Here is an 18358-nt window from a genome sequence, read left to right on the forward strand (position 1 = left end):
TGTTTTTATGGATCGCATGTGTATGTGTACCCCCTCGGCACATGTTTGGCATTAAAAAAAATATCCTCTGCCACCTGCTGTCAGCTAATGTCAGCCTGAGAGATGAGAATATGCATGGCAATCTCAGGACAGCTGGGTAATCTGTCACTGATTGACAAGTCCCCTCATGGTAACTTGTATCGGGAGAGATTTGTCACAGTGGGTGACCAAGCTCTGGTGTTTGATATATTCAAGTAAGAATTATTTTTAAACCATTTACTATTTCCAAAAAAAAAATTCATAAATAAGCATGTACATATACTCCTTTGAATATGATCAGGACTGATAATTGTACATAGTATTAATATTTAAGAAATTAAAATGATTAAAAATGAATTCAGATATTTCTTTTACTTTCCATTCATAATCATAATTAATTCAAACTTTTGTTATAATCTCCATTCATAATTGAAATTGAAGTCAAACATTTAATATCCAATTGTATTCATAACTGTTACAATAATGATACAGGTGATTTGATGATGTTTGTTACAGGTACGGTCCTCCGGATCCTAATCTAGTGAGAGACTGTGACATTAGTGTCAAGTTACAGATGGCCTCGGTTCGGTACATCCACACTAACAGATTTCAGATGGAATTTGTGGCATTTCTCCAACACTTCCTACAGATTCAGGATGTTCTAGGAAGGTATCGGGCAGCCTCTGCTAGAAAAAGGGTACAAGATTTAATTAAAAAAACACCAGACACTTATAAATCATATTGGATATTATACAGTTATTGTATGATCGTGAGGGAAATATGAAGATTTATTCAGCCAAGAAAAAATCATATTCCCTGAGGGCTTTGCCGGAGGGGAATATGATATTTCTTGGCTGAATAAATCTTCATATTTCCCAAACATTCATGCAATAAATTGTTTATTATACCAAAACATGCAAAAACTTTTAAAATAAACACAAACTTTCAAATGCGGCCCCACTCTTAAATTCACTTTCAATACTCTTTTATCGTAAAGTTACTTGACACATCACACTCCAATGAAACAATCAGCAATATTTTGACGTGAACCAGGCTATTGTGATGTCTACTACTCTCTGGAGTTTTCGTAGAACTAATGATAACTATTGCAGGAAAATGCACTAAGTCTCCAAATAGGTTGAATATGATGAAAAGCATGACAATGACAGGGAAATATGAAGATTTATGGCCCAGTCACATGATAATCTAGAACCAATCAGACGTATTGTATAGAATAATTGTAATGAGGTATAATAATAATTAATACGCAACTGTACATTTAATTTAGCTTATTGTAGTGGAATTCCTATATTTGACACCATTTATCTTGAAAGTGTGCTGATTTATAAATGTCACCAAAATATAATTTTATATGATATAGATAAGTACATTTTAAACCATAGAACTTTTATATATTTTCATCATATAGCTTCTGGCCAAAGTTGACATTAAATTTGCTAAAATAGGACAAAAGGGTGAATTCAAAAATAATGACCACCAAACTTATTTTTTTTGGCAAAATTCAACTATACTTATAACATATTTTTCACTTATATCATCATATTGCAAATGCATTCTAGTTTATAATCCTGAAGTGCTAATAGAATAGACAACTGGATTAAAAAGTTTCAGAATTTTTATTAGTAAAATTTCTTTTGAAAAAAGAAAATATCATTACACCTTAAAAGACTTTCTAAGATACATAATCACAAGAAATTATAGTTTTTTATGCTTCAAAATGGTAAAAGGGGTATAAATAATTAAATCTAAACAATAAATGAGTATCTTCTCTTGTACATGTGACAAAAAAATTGGCTTTTTGATTGTTATTTTACATTATTTTTTCAATTCTGGTTTGAAAAGTTATAATATGAAAAAAATTTGAAACAATAAAATTCCCCAAAATTCACTTTTTTGTCTGTTCAAGTCAATTCTTTAAATCTAAGCCAAAAAAGAATTGTTATATACGAGTTCTCTTACAAAAAATACTAGATTTTGAAGTGACCCTATGTTACATTATTGTGTTGCACTCCTGACATCTGATATGTATTTTATTTAACATTGTTTTAAAAATTATAACACACAATAACCCATTCTTACTTTGTAAATCAATTTGTCGTGTTGATATTTTTCATCATTTACAGCAGGTTTTTCATATTTTGAAGACCCTAAAACATGATTATTTGCAAAGTGCAGTATATATAAATTGTATTTAAATATATGTGAAATGATGAAAACTATTTCCTGAATTGACTAGAGAATTTCTGTAATTTGTTGATAGACATAGTGTTTTGAACATCAAATAGTATCAAGCATTTTTTTCAACTTATTTTTTAGTAAAGATAGTTAAAAAGCATCGGTAATTATGAAGCAGTTTTGTTGCACTCCTGACTGCAGTAAAGTTTAAAATTAAAACCATAGAACACAAAAATTCATAAAGTGTAGGCAACATCAAGTGGTAATGAAATTGTGCATTACTTATAGTCCAATACTTCATAATTAAAACAGATGAAAGTATTTAAAATTCGCATTTTATCTGGAATTATACTCAATTTTATGCCAAAAAACTAGCTTAAATGTATATTTAGAAGATAAATATATTTTAAAGCATATTTTCCTTTAGAAGACAAACACAGTAACCCACCAGAAAAATTCTACTCATCATTTTTTCTTTATTTTTATTCTTATTGGATGATTTATAATTCTAACATATTTGTTGCACTCCTGACCAAAAGCATTGTGGCCTTTAAAGTAGAATTGTGAAGTGATAATTACATAAGATCTTGTTCTGTTCTTTCGGTGAAGTTGAGGAGGAATTACTTGAATTTTATGACAATGTTTTAGTGTGTTTATTTTTAATGTTCATTAAAAAAAATCACCAAAAGATAAAAACACATCTGAATTGATAAAATTGAAAAAGGAAGGATTTTAATAATAAAACTGTCAATAATTTAGTATTAAATTATACAAAAAGATCATTATTAATTAATGAATACTTCTAAGCATGAATAGAAGTCTTTTTGTCACACAACTTGAATCTTTTAAAAAATGTGTTGCACTCCTGACCATAGAAATATGGATCTGAAGCACAGAGAGATCCTGTAATTGATAAATCTATTTGGTAAAAATGTTCCTTGCGTCTTTATTTTCCAAAATAAAAATCAGAAAATCATATAATGATAACAGTTTTTTCATGCTTGGGAGCAAAACATCAAATGTTGCACTCCTGACATTTTTGGGTATGCACATATACTAGTACATGTACTTGACTCTCATTAATACTGCTTGTGATTTATATAACATTTTTAAGTTTTAAAATGTATATCAGTTATTGTTTTACACTTCCAAAATTCTTTTTTGTCTTAATTTTCTATCAGAATTTTACAATTGATGTTTTTTTGGCAACACTACTCTGTTGCACTCCTGACATGGTATAACATTTTTTTAAACACCAGCCATGACCACAACTTGATTAAACAAAAGTTATGACAGTCCACATTTAAACTCAATACTTTGAATATTATCAGGAAAGTCTTTATTTTCAACATGAAGCATTATTTTTTATTTCACAGATCTCCAAAAAATATTGAAATTTCAAAATGTCACAAAAAGGTGTTGCATTCCTGACAATTTTAGCATCATTTTTGGGCATAACTTTTTTGTTAATTAAGATATCAACGAGATATTTGACAGGCATTTAGACACTATCTAAAGACATATGCTGAGACATAGAAATCTATTTGCATTGCCTGTATTTTTAGTGTGGGTTGATAAATATGCGTTTGGTCATTTTTTTTTAATTCACCCAAAATGTATGACACCATCTTCTATGTTTATTATAGGTGACAGACAAGGCTACCAGAGGATCTAGAATCAAACAGGACATCAATGCAGACTCTCCAATCATTCTGCTACCACGTCAGCTCTAAGACTACAGACATCTTAGTGGCTGACCTAGGAAAGCTGAGAGTAAATAACTGCTTCATTTACGACAGAGAACCAGGGACCTTGAGCTTTGACCAGGACGACAGTGATTTGATGAGTACCCAGTCACGTGAATCAATGTCTTCTTTGGCTTTGTCAGAAACCAATGACTATTCCATAGACAGTTCCTCTGCTGCCACTGGGATGACTCAGAGTCTGTTCAACAATTACAACCCACCAATGGGGGCTGTGGCAAATCCCATGCTTCAGAGTATTTATGGAGGCTTGGACCAAGACCAGAGGTCCTCAGTTAGTGAAGTCCGTGATGAGTGTGATATTTATGACCCAACAGAAACAGGCACAGGGAGTGCACCAAGGTCACCTAAGTCACCAGAGGGCAGCAGCGTGGATCCAGAATTCTTCCCTGATTCAAGCTCTTGCTTTTCCAGTTCAAATAACCTAACCTCCCAACACAGGTTGCATATAAATGACAGCATGAAGGAAGGGAAAATTAAGAGGACCCCATCCACCAGTTCCATGAATCGTCCTAAGATACCAAAGTCTGAAGGTGACCATATTTTGTTTACTGGACATCATGAATATTCATCTGAAGGACATAAACTTGTACTCTGCAGAGCAAGTGAACAAACATGATTACAATGGGTCTGGTCAGGATCTGGAGTTCAAGTCCTTTCTGGTGCAAAAACAGGTAGAATTTAACTGTCAAATGTTATGTTTTGTACTGAAAATATGTGTCATTGAATGGCATATAGTGCTGTGTTCTGGAAAACTCCAGAACTAGCATTTTAACTAATGTGGAAAGAAACTGTAATATTGTAATATTTCATGAGTCTCAGCTGTTTTGAAAAATATTAAAAAAAAACATAAATGATCATGTAAATGATTATTTGTAAAATTAAATATTAAGTTAGAAATAGATTGTATAGATTAACTTTGGAATTAATTCATATTGCTTTTGACTGGGTAATTCCTCCATTTTAGGGTGGGGACCCCTTGAAGGAGAAGATTCAGCTGACCCTGGTGGTGTAGAGGAATCTTGAGGGGGACATCAGTCACTCTGCTCCTGACTTCAGGGTCAAGGGTGTACTATCCTCTGTTCACTGTTCCCTGGACATCGCTCAGTACAAACTGGTCAGAGGGATCCTGGACCATAACCTGGGAGAAAAACTCCCTGAGTTCAGACATCCTCTGATGTCCCACCTCATGGACCCTGTCATTGATGTAACAGCTCCTTTTACTTGTACATCCTTAATTTGATAGGGATTTTGATCTTGACACATGAATGTTATTACCAATACAAGAGATATTGACTACCGTAGAAGAAGAATTTTTAGCGAGGATTCAATTTTGGCATTTTTAGCGAGGGTGCTACAGAGTGTAAGATCGCTAAAATTAAATCTCGCTAACAATTAATTATGTATTATTTGTGATAGTTTCTTTAATGAGCATTTTAAAATCGCTAAAATTACTTACTGCTAAAAAGATATACAAATTTTTAAGGTTAAATTGCTAAATTTGCATCTTGCTAAAATTTCCACTTATACGGTATGAGAAAAGTTTAACCTTTAATTTTATCTTCACAATTGTGCATTCATTTTAGTGTTAGTACTTCATGTGTTGTTTATTCTTCTAAAATTGCTGAAATTGGACTTTTTCTTTTTTAGCTCTTCTGAGCCAAAGGCTCAAAGAGCTAATGCTATGGCCATTTGTGTGGTGTGCGGTGTTCGTAAACTTTTTAGAATATGGGCCATAACTCAAGAACACCTTGGCCAATTATTGTCAAATTTGTCACAGGGTATTCTTGGCCCAAGGGCTCCCTTTTGTACTAAAACTAGGGTTGTGACCCTTATACAAGGGGAGATAATTAGGAAAATAGAAACAAAAGTACTGGTTGCTAAAAATCTTCTTCTCAAGAACCACTGGGCAGATTATCACCAAACTTACACAAAAGGATGAGGATATGTTGTAGATTAAAAATTGTTCAAGGCGTCACCCTGGGGAAAAGGGCGTGGTCTCAAGGTCACTTCAAAGTTGACCAAAAATTACATTTTATTAAAATGTTGATATTTTGCTTACTATAAGGACTAGGATCATCAAATCTTGTCAGTTGATGCATCTAAGGACCTCATATCATGTTGACTTAAAAGTAGGTCACGGTGACCTACTTTTGAAATTTTGCGGCCATTCTTTATCAAAATGATTTAGAGGCATATTTTGAACAATTTTAAGGCCTATGATCATCAAACTTTGTCAGTTGATGTATCTTGGGTCATCAAAGTACGTCAACTAAAAAGTAGGTCACTTTGACCTACTTTTTGAATTTTATGGCTAATCTTTTACAAAACAATTAAGGTCAATAATTTGAATACTGAGAGGTTTAGAATCATGAAATCTTGCAAGATGATGCATCTTGGGGCCATAAAACATATGTATTAAAAAGTAGGTCACAGTGACCTACTTTTTGAACTTTGCAGGCATTCCATTTCAAAGCGTTTTAGAGGCATAATTTGGACATTTTAAGGCCTATGATCATAAAACTTTGTAAGTTGATGCATCTTGGGTCATCGCAGTAGGTCGACTGAAAAGTAGGTCACCGTGACCTACTTTTCAATTTATATGACTATAATTAAATATTTCAGGTACTAATTGGCTTAGAATCATCAAACTTTGTCAGTTGATGCATCTTGGGTCTTCGGAGTAAGTCTACTGAAAAGTAAGTCACCATGACCTACTTTTGAAAATTTATGGCTTTAATTATATATTTCAGGAACCAATTTGCTTAGAATCATCAAACTTTGTCAGTTGATGCATCTTGGATCCTTGGAGTACGACAACTGAAAAATAGGTCACACTGACCTAGTGTTGAAATTTTATGGCTGTATTTAATATTTTCGGGTACTATTTGGTTAAGAATCATAAAAAATTTGTCAGTTGATGAATCTTGGGTCCTCGCAGTAGGTCGACTGAGAAGTAGGTCACCATGACCTTCTTTTCAATTTATATGACTATAATTAAATATTTCAGGTACTAATTGGCTTAGAATCATCAAACTTTGTCAGTTGATGCATCTTGGGTCTTCGGAGTAAGTCGACTGAAAAGTAGGTCACCATGACCTACTTTTGAAAATTTATGGCTTTAATTAAATATTTCAGGAACTAATTGGCTTAGAATCATCAAACTTTGTCAGTTAATGCATCTTGGGTCCTTGGAGTACGACAACTGAAAAGTAGGTCACCCTGACCTTCTTTTGAAATTTTATGGCTGTATTTAATATTTTTGGGGTACTATTTGGATTAGAATCATCAAATAGAAGTGATAGGTTGTACAGTTTATCAGAAGAGCGATTCAAGGCCCTTGGGCCTCTTGTATTTATACATAGTGGTGTTCCAATCATCGATTATAATCGAAAATCAGTCGATTGTTGACATAATCCAAGCGCTTGATTACAAAATTTTTATTCCGATTAATCGGGTTATTTTTTTTATTTTACAAGCATAATAGTTTTTAAGCCAGATATACCAGCTGCGACTTGTCTGTTAACTTATTTGTGTATGGTATCATAATGGCGCAGACAAACAGACATTGTATTCATACCCTATTAACAATCCTCATTCCCGGGTATGGACGTACTTTGGATTCTACAAAATGAACGAAGAACCAGCTGGACTAGATAGAATGTTCTATCATTAAATTGATATTGTCCTACGGAGTAGGGCTTGTCCCTAGACACAGATAGATTATTCTAATTACAGCTGGACAACAACAGAAAGTAGTTATTCACCAATTCTTTCCATTTATTAAAGTAAATTGACAGACTTTGTTAATGTCCGATTATAAATGATAATTAGTTAGTTACAGTAACCCAATTATCGATTATGAAATTCTTACCGATTCCCATCACTATTTATACATAATTTTATTCCCAAAAATTGAATGGAATTGGGCAGCAGGCAAAGCCTATTTTAGCCCTTTCCCTTTTATTGAGTGAACATGCATTTATATACAGTCAAACTTTGTTATCTCAAGCTGAACAGTTAGAACTGCATTACCGGACCACACAGGAGTCTAACAAGTTCTCCGTCATCCTCAACAACATGAAGGTCATGTGTATCTTTCATTGGATTCTCTCAGTCAGAGATTTCATCATGGAGAGTCCGGAGGATCCTTTCATTATGGGTATGTCTGTTGTGAAAATTAGATTGTAGAAACCGACTCTTTCTGCCATTTTCAGTGTGTTATAGCACCACAACAAAATTAGAAGAGATTTAACCCACCCACCCCCATGTCCAAGTGTTACTCTCGGGAAAAAAGAAAAATTAACAAAAATTTGATTGATTTTGCAGATTGGTTGAAGATTAACATGTTTTGTTAGGTAAAATATTTTGTAATGCAGAGAAAGAGTCTTACTGACAATGTAGTGATGAGTTCACCTGAGGTCAGCAGACAGACTTCCAGGGATTCTGCTAAAACTACAAGTCCTCTGACCGTGTCTAGTGGTATAATGACAAAGAGAGGGCCTATAGTAGAGGAGGTAAGTCTAGTGGTATAATGACAAAGAGAGGGCCTATAGTAGAGGAGGTAAGTCTAGTGGTATAATGACAAAGAGAGGGCCTATTGTAGAGGAGGTAAGTCTAGTGGTATAATGACAAAGAGAGGGCCTATAGTAGAGGAGGTAAGTCTAGTGGTATAATGACAAAGAGAGGGCCTATAGTAGAGGAGGTAAGTCTAGTGGTATAATGACAAAGAGAGGGCCTATTGTAGAGGAGGTAAGTCTAGTGGTATAATGACAAAGAGAGGGCCTATAGTAGAGGAGGTAAGTCTAGTGGTATAATGACAAAGAGAGGGCCTATTGTAGAGGAGGTAAGTCTAGTGGTATAATGACAAAGAGAGGGCCTATTGTAGAGGAGGTAAGTCTAGTGGTATAATGACAAAGAGAGGGCCTATAGTAGAGGAGGTAAGTCTAGTGGTATAATGACAAAGAGAGGGCCTATAGTAGAGGAGGTAAGTCTAGTGGTATAATGACAAAGAGAGGGCCTATTGTAGAGGAGGTAAATCTAGTGGTATCATGACAAAGAGAGGGCCTATAGTAGAGGAGGTAAATCTAGTGGTATCATGACAAAGAGAGGGCCTATTGTAGAGGAGGTAAATCTAGTGGTATAATGACAAAGAGAGGGCCTATTGTAGAGGAGGTAAATCTAGTGGTATAATGACAAAGAGAGGGCCTATTGTAGAGGAGGTAAATCTAGTGGTATCATGACAAAGAGAGGGCCTATTGTAGAGGAGGTAAATCTAGTGGTATCATGACAAAGAGAGGGCCTATAGTAGAGGAGGTAAGTCTAGTGGTATCATGACAAAGAGAGGGCCTATTGTAGAGGAGGTAAGTCTAGTGGTATCATGACAAAGAGAGGGCCTATAGTAGAGGAGGTAAGTCTAGTGGTATAATGACAAAGAGAGGGCCTATAGTAGAGGAGGTAAGTCTAGTGGTATAATGACAAAGAGAGGGCCTATTGTAGAGGAGGTAAGTCTAGTGGTATAATGACAAAGAGAGGGCCTATAGTAGAGGAGGTAAGTCTAGTGGTATAATGACAAAGAGAGGGCGTATAGTAGAGGAGGTAAGTCTAGTGGTATAATGACAAAGAGAGGGCCTATAGTAGAGGAGGTAAGTCTAGTGGTATAATGACAAAGAGAGGGCCTATAGTAGAGGAGGTAAGTCTAGTGGTATAATGACAAAGAGAGGGCCTATTGTAGAGGAGGTAAATCTAGTGGTATAATGACAAAGAGAGGGCCTATTGTAGAGGAGGTAAGTCTAGTGGTATAATGACAAAGAGAGGGCCTATAGTAGAGGAGGTAAGTCTAGTGGTATAATGACAAAGAGAGGGCCTATAGTAGAGGAGGTAAGTCTAGTGGTATAATGACAAAGAGAGGGCCTATTGTAGAGGAGGTAAGTCTAGTGGTATAATGACAAAGAGAGGGCCTATAGTAGAGGAGGTAAGTCTAGTGGTATAATGACAAAGAGAGGGCCTATAGTAGAGGAGGTAAGTCTAGTGGTATAATGACAAAGAGAGGGCCTATTGTAGAGGAGGTAAGTCTAGTGGTATAATGACAAAGAGAGGGCCTATAGTAGAGGAGGTAAGTCTAGTGGTATAATGACAAAGAGAGGGCCTATTGTAGAGGAGGTAAGTCTAGTGGTATAATGACAAAGAGAGGGCCTATAGTAGAGGAGGTAAGTCTAGTGGTATAATGACAAAGAGAGGGCCTATAGTAGAGGAGGTAAGTCTAGTGGTATAATGACAAAGAGAGGGCCTATTGTAGAGGAGGTAAGTCTAGTGGTATAATGACAAAGAGAGGGCCTATAGTAGAGGAGGTAAGTCTAGTGGTATAATGACAAAGAGAGGGCCTATTGTAGAGGAGGTAAGTCTAGTGGTATAATGACAAAGAGAGGGCCTATAGTAGAGGAGGTAAGTCTAGTGGTATGACAAAGAGAGGGCCTATTGTAGAGGAGGTAAGTCTAGTGGTATAATGACAAAGAGAGGGCCTATTGTAGAGGAGGTAAGTCTAGTGGTATAATGACAAAGAGAGGGCCTATTGTAGAGGAGGTAAGTCTAGTGGTATAATGACAAAGAGAGGGCCTATTGTAGAGGAGGTAAGTCTAGTGGTATAATGACAAAGAGAGGGCCTATTGTAGAGGAGGTAAGTCTAGTGGTATAATGACAAAGAGAGGGCCTATAGTAGAGGAGGTAAGTCTAGTGGTATGACAAAGAGAGGGCCTATAGTAGAGGAGGTAAGTCTAGTGGTATAATGACAAAGAGAGGGCCTATTGTAGAGGAGGTAAGTCTAGTGGTATAATGACAAAGAGAGGGCCTATAGTAGAGGAGGTAAGTCTAGTGGTATAATGACAAAGAGAGGGCCTATAGTAGAGGAGGTAAGTCTAGTGGTATAATGACAAAGAGAGGGCCTATTGTAGAGGAGGTAAGTCTAGTGGTATAATGACAAAGAGAGGGCCTATAGTAGAGGAGGTAAGTCTAGTGGTATAATGACAAAGAGAGGGCCTATAGTAGAGGAGGTAAGTCTAGTGGTATAATGACAAAGAGAGGGCCTATAGTAGAGGAGGTAAGTCTAGTGGTATAATGACAAAGAGAGGGCCTATAGTAGAGGAGGTAAGTCTAGTGGTATAATGACAAAGAGAGGGCCTATTGTAGAGGAAGTAAGTCTAGTGGTATAATGACAAAGAGAGGGCCTATAGTAGAGGAGGTAAGTCTAGTGGTATAATGACAAAGAGAGGGCCTATAGTAGAGGAGGTAAGTCTAGTGGTATAATGACAAAGAGAGGGCCTATTGTAGAGGAGGTAAGTCTAGTGGTATAATGACAAAGAGAGGGCCTATTGTAGAGGAGGTAAGTCTAGTGGTATAATGACAAAGAGAGGGCCTATTGTAGAGGAGGTAAGTCTAGTGGTATAATGACAAAGAGAGGGCCTATTGTAGAGGAGGTAAGTCTAGTGGTATAATGACAAAGAGAGGGCCTATTGTAGAGGAGGTAAGTCTAGTGGTATAATGACAAAGAGAGGGCCTATTGTAGAGGAGGTAAAGATGTCATTTATTTCTATGAAGATGTGTAAAATAGCACCACGTACAGGATGTTGATGCAGGAAAAAAATTAATGTGATTTTTGAAAATATGTTCTGAGAATGTATATATTTGTTGATTGATTAATTATCATTTAATGAAAATCTTGTTTTGATCTTCCTTGTAATTATATGAAAGGTTGAAATATATCTCACCTATTTATATACCTGTTGTAGGTTGAGGTACCATTTGAGTTGAAGCTAAATGTGTCAGACACCCAGTTCATTGTAATGGAAGAAAGTACTACCTGGGATACTAATGCTGTCATTCTAAAGGTAACTCTATTATCACTGTAGATAAAAAAAATGAATGTGTTCATTCTGTAAAGTGTCTAGATTTGTAGTCTAGATTGATGAGACATAAAAATTTTTGTAAGACTAACAAAAGTATTTTATTTGTACAAAGTTTAAAATTAATATATTTCATTTCTTCTTATTCAAGGCAAAGAATGTACTCTGTAAATAAACTTGACATATTTTTTTATTTTGTTTACTTATGAATTATTATAGAGCACAGCAATACTGAATTTCCGTCCCAAAGCCAAGGACAAAATTCTGACCAGCACTCTTCAGTCTTTGGAGGTATTTTCTTGCTCTTTGACAGCAGAAGAGGAGACAGCTCAATCCATAATAGATCCACTTACCATCCACATTGATCTCAATGCTAATCCACTTCCCAAACATAAGCTGTCATCATCCACTGGATTATTGGAAGCTTCTCAGGTCCATCAGAATAACCTTGTACTTGAGGTACCCAACAGATCTCTTTGTACAATGTATCCACAATGTAATGTAGGATAATTAGAAATATTACAATTTTGTTAATGCCTCTTTTTTTTCCCAAGTTCCATTATCATTTTATGCAAAGTATTGAAAAGATGATTTAGGGTGAAAATAACCTGAACAATATTTAGACAGATTAGTGTACTGTAATTTAAATTATATGGATTAATTAATGTATTCCTTTATTTTCAGATTACATTTAATGTTATGAACATTCGACTGTCCTACATTGACATGAAAATGTTCCTGGCTATATTGAATTCCATCCCAGAGCAAGCGTTGAAAGCAACACAACATGACAAACCTACAGACAAAGCTTATCCAGGTATGGCATTTTTCCGTAATTTAAAAAAGAACACTGTTAATGGTTTTAACATTTTGACATTGTCTGGGCGACATTAGTACATGTATTGCACTGTGACTTAAGGGAGACAATCCTTTCTTTGTTCACATTGCATCAATGTTGATTTAAGAAGAAAGAGTTGTCTATCTTTGCTATGTGAAATTTTGTTACTCAGAAAATGAAGTGAAGAAGATAGACAACTGCAGTTAATTTTCCTTTAAAATCTCTGACAGTTACAGTTCATTTTGTAATTTTTTTGGTTTTACTTATCAATGGAAGCATTGGTTTTTGTTAATTGGAAAGTCTGGATTGTTCTCAAATGATAGTTTAATTAAAGATTTAATTTTACATCATCAGCTGACAAGCTAAGCAATCTCCATGATATGGGGTTCAGTATGGAGGATTGTAAGAAAGCTCTTGATCTGAACAAGATGAACTTAATGGAGGCCGCAGTTTGGCTGACTGAGAATGCTGTACCAGAGGAAAGGAGCCGGTCAGAAGAGGGGGGACTTCATATCACAGGGATGGAGGTTAGTGTCAGGGGTGGATCATGGATCTTTTCTCAGAAATGCTAAGGTTACTTCTCTGGCTTGTTTCTTGTGAAAGGCCAAGCACACGCTGTAATCAAAATGCTGTGAAAAAAATTGGACAAGGTATTGCTGTTTTCATTTGTTGTGCATTGAGAGTAAAACTGCTTATATTTTCTGAAGTATTATCTGGAAGTAATGGGTCTATTTCAACCAAACTTCCCACAAGTCATCTTTTGGTGATTTAGCTTATGTTTACAGATCTTAAAATAAAATGCCTTGGGTATTCCAAAAAGAGATTATTTCAAAATGGCAAAAAATTTGATGGGGTTATTTAAAAACCTTAGCTTTTTATATGTAGTAAAGATTCAGATTCAAATTTGTATAATTCTCAACAAGTGCAATTTTTTATAATCTTAAACTTATGAGCAAGCATCCTTATAGTAGAGTTTCACATCTTGTTATTCCATGGCCACTTTGTCATTGTTATCTTGTTATTTTTCCTCCTATTTCAGATAAAGTCATCTTCTATGTGTGTTTGCCTGATAGACGATTGTGGGGACTCCGATGTTCCACTGGCAGAAATTTCCTTCAACAGCATTCAGTTTTCCCAGCAATTTCTCCCAAGACAAGAGGGGAGTGGATCTTTTATTTTGATGGGTGACTATTACAACAGGAAACTCTCTGGATGGGAGCCATTTTTGGAACAATGGAAGTAAGTGAGCTGTCACTTGGTTATAATTTTCCTGAAATTTATATAAATGTCCTTGCTGGATATTTTTTATCTGTCTATTGGCAATAGACTATTAAGATCATGTGAAGATAAAGTGTTTGTCATCAAACTGTGTGTTTTTCTAATAATTTTAACCGTTAACTTCTGAACTGTTATGGTGATTTTATTCAATGCCGTGAAAAATGATATAACATATGGAAATCATTCAAAAAGTACTCTTCCTTCAGTTAACGGAAAACGTCCAGACACTGTACATAAAAAATTCTATATTTAAAACTCCAAAAGCAGTGTTATATTTTCATGTGGAACCTTTTATATCATTTTAGTTGTTTGTGTGTTACAATTTGCATGTATTATATATGTGCAGTATAAAGGGATCTGTTCATATATGCATCAACTCAATATATTTTATTTGAACTTCATCAGTTCTGTTATAATAATGAAATTATAACACTGTATACGACTGTTCCGGGTTTACTGCAGGTCTCAGACTTCTCATATTCAGCTAATTAATTTTCTTTCTCTTGAATAATTACAGATGTCGTTGTGAGTGGAAACAGTACTATCAAAATATGGAGAAGAAAACTGCCATTCAAATCAATGGTAACGTTCTTATAGTTTCATTTCTGCTAAAAAAATGTATTGTAAGTCAGTAGTTTCATTTATTCCTTTTAAATATAGATATAAATAACATTTTCATATGCCATCAATACACATGAACATAAGTCACAAAGCTCCTGCCCTGACCATTAGGTACAATGAAGTGTCACTAAAGACCATTCAATTTAAATATAGTGGCATTCATTTGGATATCTAGGTGCATGACACTTTTGATTTGACTTTTTCGAAGACATGTATCATTCATTGTAAATTATTCAATATTGAGAAAATTTTGGACTTTGAATGATACAGTTCTGTTATTAATGCTTTGATAATCTATTTTGAATCATCAATTTATTAGAAATTTTTTAAGGTATTGTAGAGACAGGGAAACAATAACAAGACTGTTGAATGTTTAAAAGTGCTTTAATTTATTTTTTTCAGCACAAGAGGTGTTGAATCTCAACATCACCAGTACACTCCTGGAGCTGTACAACCAGACAAAGAATACTTGGTCAGAGGACTACTATAAACAAATTGTGTAAGTCTAACAAAAGGACACATAAATTTTTACTAGCCAAGTGTTTTTATATGCTTTTTATCGTGAAAACTCTTAGGCTATCTAATATCAGAATTCAGAAAAAAAGTTTGTGAGATATTTTTGGACTTTTCTGTTATCTGTAGACCTCTCAAGGAGTATGTTATGAAGTTATAATCTTTGGCAACTTTTCTGTTACGGATTTTTCTTGATGGCCTGATGCATTGATCCTTTCAGCCCAGCAAATTCCCAAAACCAGCCCCACCAGGCTAGTCATGCTGCTGTGAGCTGTCAGAGGAGGAGAGTTCCATTTGTACCCTTTATGTTGTCCAACGAAACAGGATGTACTCTCTGGTTCACCACAGTGACCACCACACCAAGGTACACAAAATTGACCAATCAAAATTATTATGTCTCAGGCATATTCTTGTAATTTGGGGGTGGGTTAATGGAGATTGGAACAAATAAAATTAAAATTAAAAATATTCCTGAAGCCTTGGAAACAATCTAAATCTTGTAAAAAGCAAATAAAACCAAATCGGTTTATAATGTTACATGTTTGATTTGTTCCTAAGGAGAGGTAAGGTTGAGTTACAAATACATAATTTGTACATAATGAATGGCAATGTTATAAAAACAAGTTTTATGAATTGCTGTTTTCTGCTTTGCCTTTTTTTATGATGTTTTTGTCATATTTGGATAATTTTCAGGTCAGGCAGAAGAAAAGGTAATAAGGATGACCACTATATAAAGGCTTCAGAGTGGAAAAAAGTGGAGTCAGGAGAAAAAATGCCATTCTTCTTCCACAACAAAGAGAAAAATCGCCAGGAGGTGAATGTTTTAGTATATTCACTTTCTGATGAGTGTATATCTGTATAGACTTGATGATAACAGAACCTTCTCTTAAAATAAGGCATATTTTCTGACTTATCTGTATAGAAAACCCATGAGTTAAGCATCAATCAGCTGGTTGTGAAGGTGGATGGGTGGATGAAGCTGTCCAATGTGACGATGGATCGTGTGGGTGTGTACTTCAGACATGCTGAACCTGATGTCTCACAGGCCAAAGGATTAGCTGGGGTATGTACTCTCTACATACTTCATATTTCAGACTTTTAGAGAAAGATGAGCCAAAGGCTCAAGTGAGCTTTTCTGAAAAATTTGTCCGTTGTCTGTCGTCATTGTCGTTGTTAACTTTTCACAATTTCATCTTCTTCTCCAGAACCACTGGGCCAATTTCAACCAAACCTGGCACATTCTTGGGTAAAGGGGATTTAAGTTTGTTAAAATGAGGGCCACACCCTCTTCCAAGGGGAGATAATTACAAAACAGTGGAAAAAAAATAATGGCATCATTCTTTTAAAAATTTTCTTCTCAAGAACCAATGGGCCAGGAAAGATGAAACTGATGTGGAATCATTGTCATGAAGTGTATATTCAAATTTGTTCATATCATGACCCCTGGGGGTGAGGTTGGGCCACAATGGATGATCAAAGTTTTACATAGGAATATATAGGAAAAATCTTTCAAAAATCTTCTTCTCAAGAACAGCAAAGCCATGATTGGTCATATTTATATGGAAGCATTCTCAGGTAGTGTAGATTCAAGTTTGTTCAAATCATGACCAATGGGGTAGGGTGGGGCCACAATGGACAATCAAAGTTTTACATAGGAATATATAGGAAAAATCTTTAATAATCTTGTTCTCAAGAACAGAAAAGCTATGATTGGTCATATTTATATGGAAGCAACCTCAGGTGGTGTAGATTCAAGTTTGTTCAAATTATGACCCCAAAATCAAAATCATCAAATCATGGCCTCAAATCATGGGGATAGGGTGGGGTCAGAATGGGGGATCAAAGTTTTACATAGGAATATATAGAAAAAAAACTTGAAAAAATCTTCTTCTCAAGAACAGCAAAGCCTTGTTAAGTCATATAGAAGATTCTCAGGTAGTGTAGATTCAAGTTTGTTCAAATCATGACCCCTGGGGGTAGGGTGGGGCCACAATGGGGGATCATAGTTTTACATGGGAATATAAAGAGAAAAAACTTGAAAAAAAAACATCAAAGCCATGATTAGTGTATTATTGCTATGGAAGCATTCTCAGGTAGTGTAGATTCAAATTTGTTCAAATCATGAACCCCAGGGGTAGGATGGGGCCACAGTGGGGGATCAAAAGTTTTACATAGGAATATATAGGAAAAAAACTTCTAAAATCTTCTCAAAAACAGCAAAGCCATGTTTTGTCATATTGATATGGAAGCATCTTCAGGTAGTGTAGATTCAAGTTTGTTCAAATCATAACCCCCCCCCCCTCCCCCCGGGGTAAGATGGGCCACATTGGGGGATCAAAGTTTTACATAAGAAGATATACGAAAAATTCTTTTCAAGAACAGAAAAGCCATGTTTAGTCATACTGGAAGCATCTTCAGGTAGAGTAGAGTAAAAGTTCGTTCAAATGATGACCCGGGGGGTTGGGGGTTGGGGGGGGGGGGCGTTGGAGGAGCCACAATAGGGGATCAAATTTTTAACAAAGGAATATATAGGAAAAAATCTTTAAAATCTTCTGCTCAAGAACAGCAAAGCCATTTGTTATATTGATATGGAAGCATCCTCAGGTAGTTTAAAATTCAAGCCCTCCCCCCCCTTCCCCCTTTTAAACTTTTCAATACTGAACTGATTTGTTCTTTCTCCTAGCCAATGTGCTCAGGTGAGCGATGTGGCCCATGAGCCTCTTGTTGAGCCTTGTGATGTGTAGACATAAAAATAGGCCCTTTAATACATAATTAGCTTTCTTGCATATTCTGCAATTTATCAGAAGCCTAGCCTCTTGTTTTAAAATTCTCTTTTGAAGAATGCAAGGGCAGTGGATAGTCTTATCAATATGTGCATCTCCATATTGTGTTTAAAATGCCCCCTCCCCCCTCCCTGAGCTAGGTTAGGGCCAAATGGGTCACATGGCCAGGGAAACTACTTCAAAAATTTTCTTTATTCCAGGACAAATATTGAAGCTTAAAATGTATTGGCCAGGAGCACATGTTTTGGAAATATTCTTAGAAAAAAGTTGCTGCTGTTTATCTTTTTTTTTTCTCAGGTCTAAAAAACTGATAACCATTTTTCCTTGCTTCAGTTAACATACAGTTCAAAACATGACCCATCCAGACAGAAGCCAGCAAGACTTGTGTTTGATGTAAAACAGGAAGGAAAAGCTCGTAAACTGATAAACGTCAGATCAGCCCTGATTGTC

General features: G+C 35.5%; 1 protein-coding gene and 1 pseudogene across 1 annotated transcript in view; both read left to right on the plus strand.

Moving 5' to 3' along the window:
• The first annotated feature begins 114 nt into the window (after positions 1–114).
• On the plus strand, positions 115–5178 carry LOC133176622 (uncharacterized; annotated as a pseudogene).
• Positions 5179–8039: 2861 nt separating this feature from the next.
• Positions 8040–18358, plus strand: part of LOC133176618 (intermembrane lipid transfer protein VPS13D-like) — a 42467-nt gene continuing 32148 nt past the window's right edge. Inside the window, exons 1-13 of the mRNA XM_061311725.1 lie at positions 8040–8143; positions 8359–8494; positions 11762–11860; positions 12095–12334; positions 12560–12692; positions 13068–13240; positions 13753–13952; positions 14509–14573; positions 15015–15111; positions 15346–15489; positions 15819–15939; positions 16048–16188; positions 18242–18358. The exon at positions 18242–18358 is cut by the window's right edge and continues 58 nt beyond it. Coding sequence (XP_061167709.1) covers positions 8058–8143; positions 8359–8494; positions 11762–11860; positions 12095–12334; positions 12560–12692; positions 13068–13240; positions 13753–13952; positions 14509–14573; positions 15015–15111; positions 15346–15489; positions 15819–15939; positions 16048–16188; positions 18242–18358 — 1752 coding nt within the window. The 5' untranslated portion in view covers positions 8040–8057. The remainder of the gene's footprint in view (positions 8144–8358; positions 8495–11761; positions 11861–12094; positions 12335–12559; positions 12693–13067; positions 13241–13752; positions 13953–14508; positions 14574–15014; positions 15112–15345; positions 15490–15818; positions 15940–16047; positions 16189–18241) is intronic.

The sequence above is a fragment of the Saccostrea echinata genome, unplaced genomic scaffold (assembly GCF_033153115.1).
Source record: "Saccostrea echinata isolate AGI-Se365-2 ecotype Australia unplaced genomic scaffold, CSIRO_AGI_Sech_v1 ptg000077l, whole genome shotgun sequence".
In the NCBI taxonomy this organism is placed as follows: Eukaryota; Metazoa; Mollusca; class Bivalvia; order Ostreida; family Ostreidae; genus Saccostrea; species Saccostrea echinata.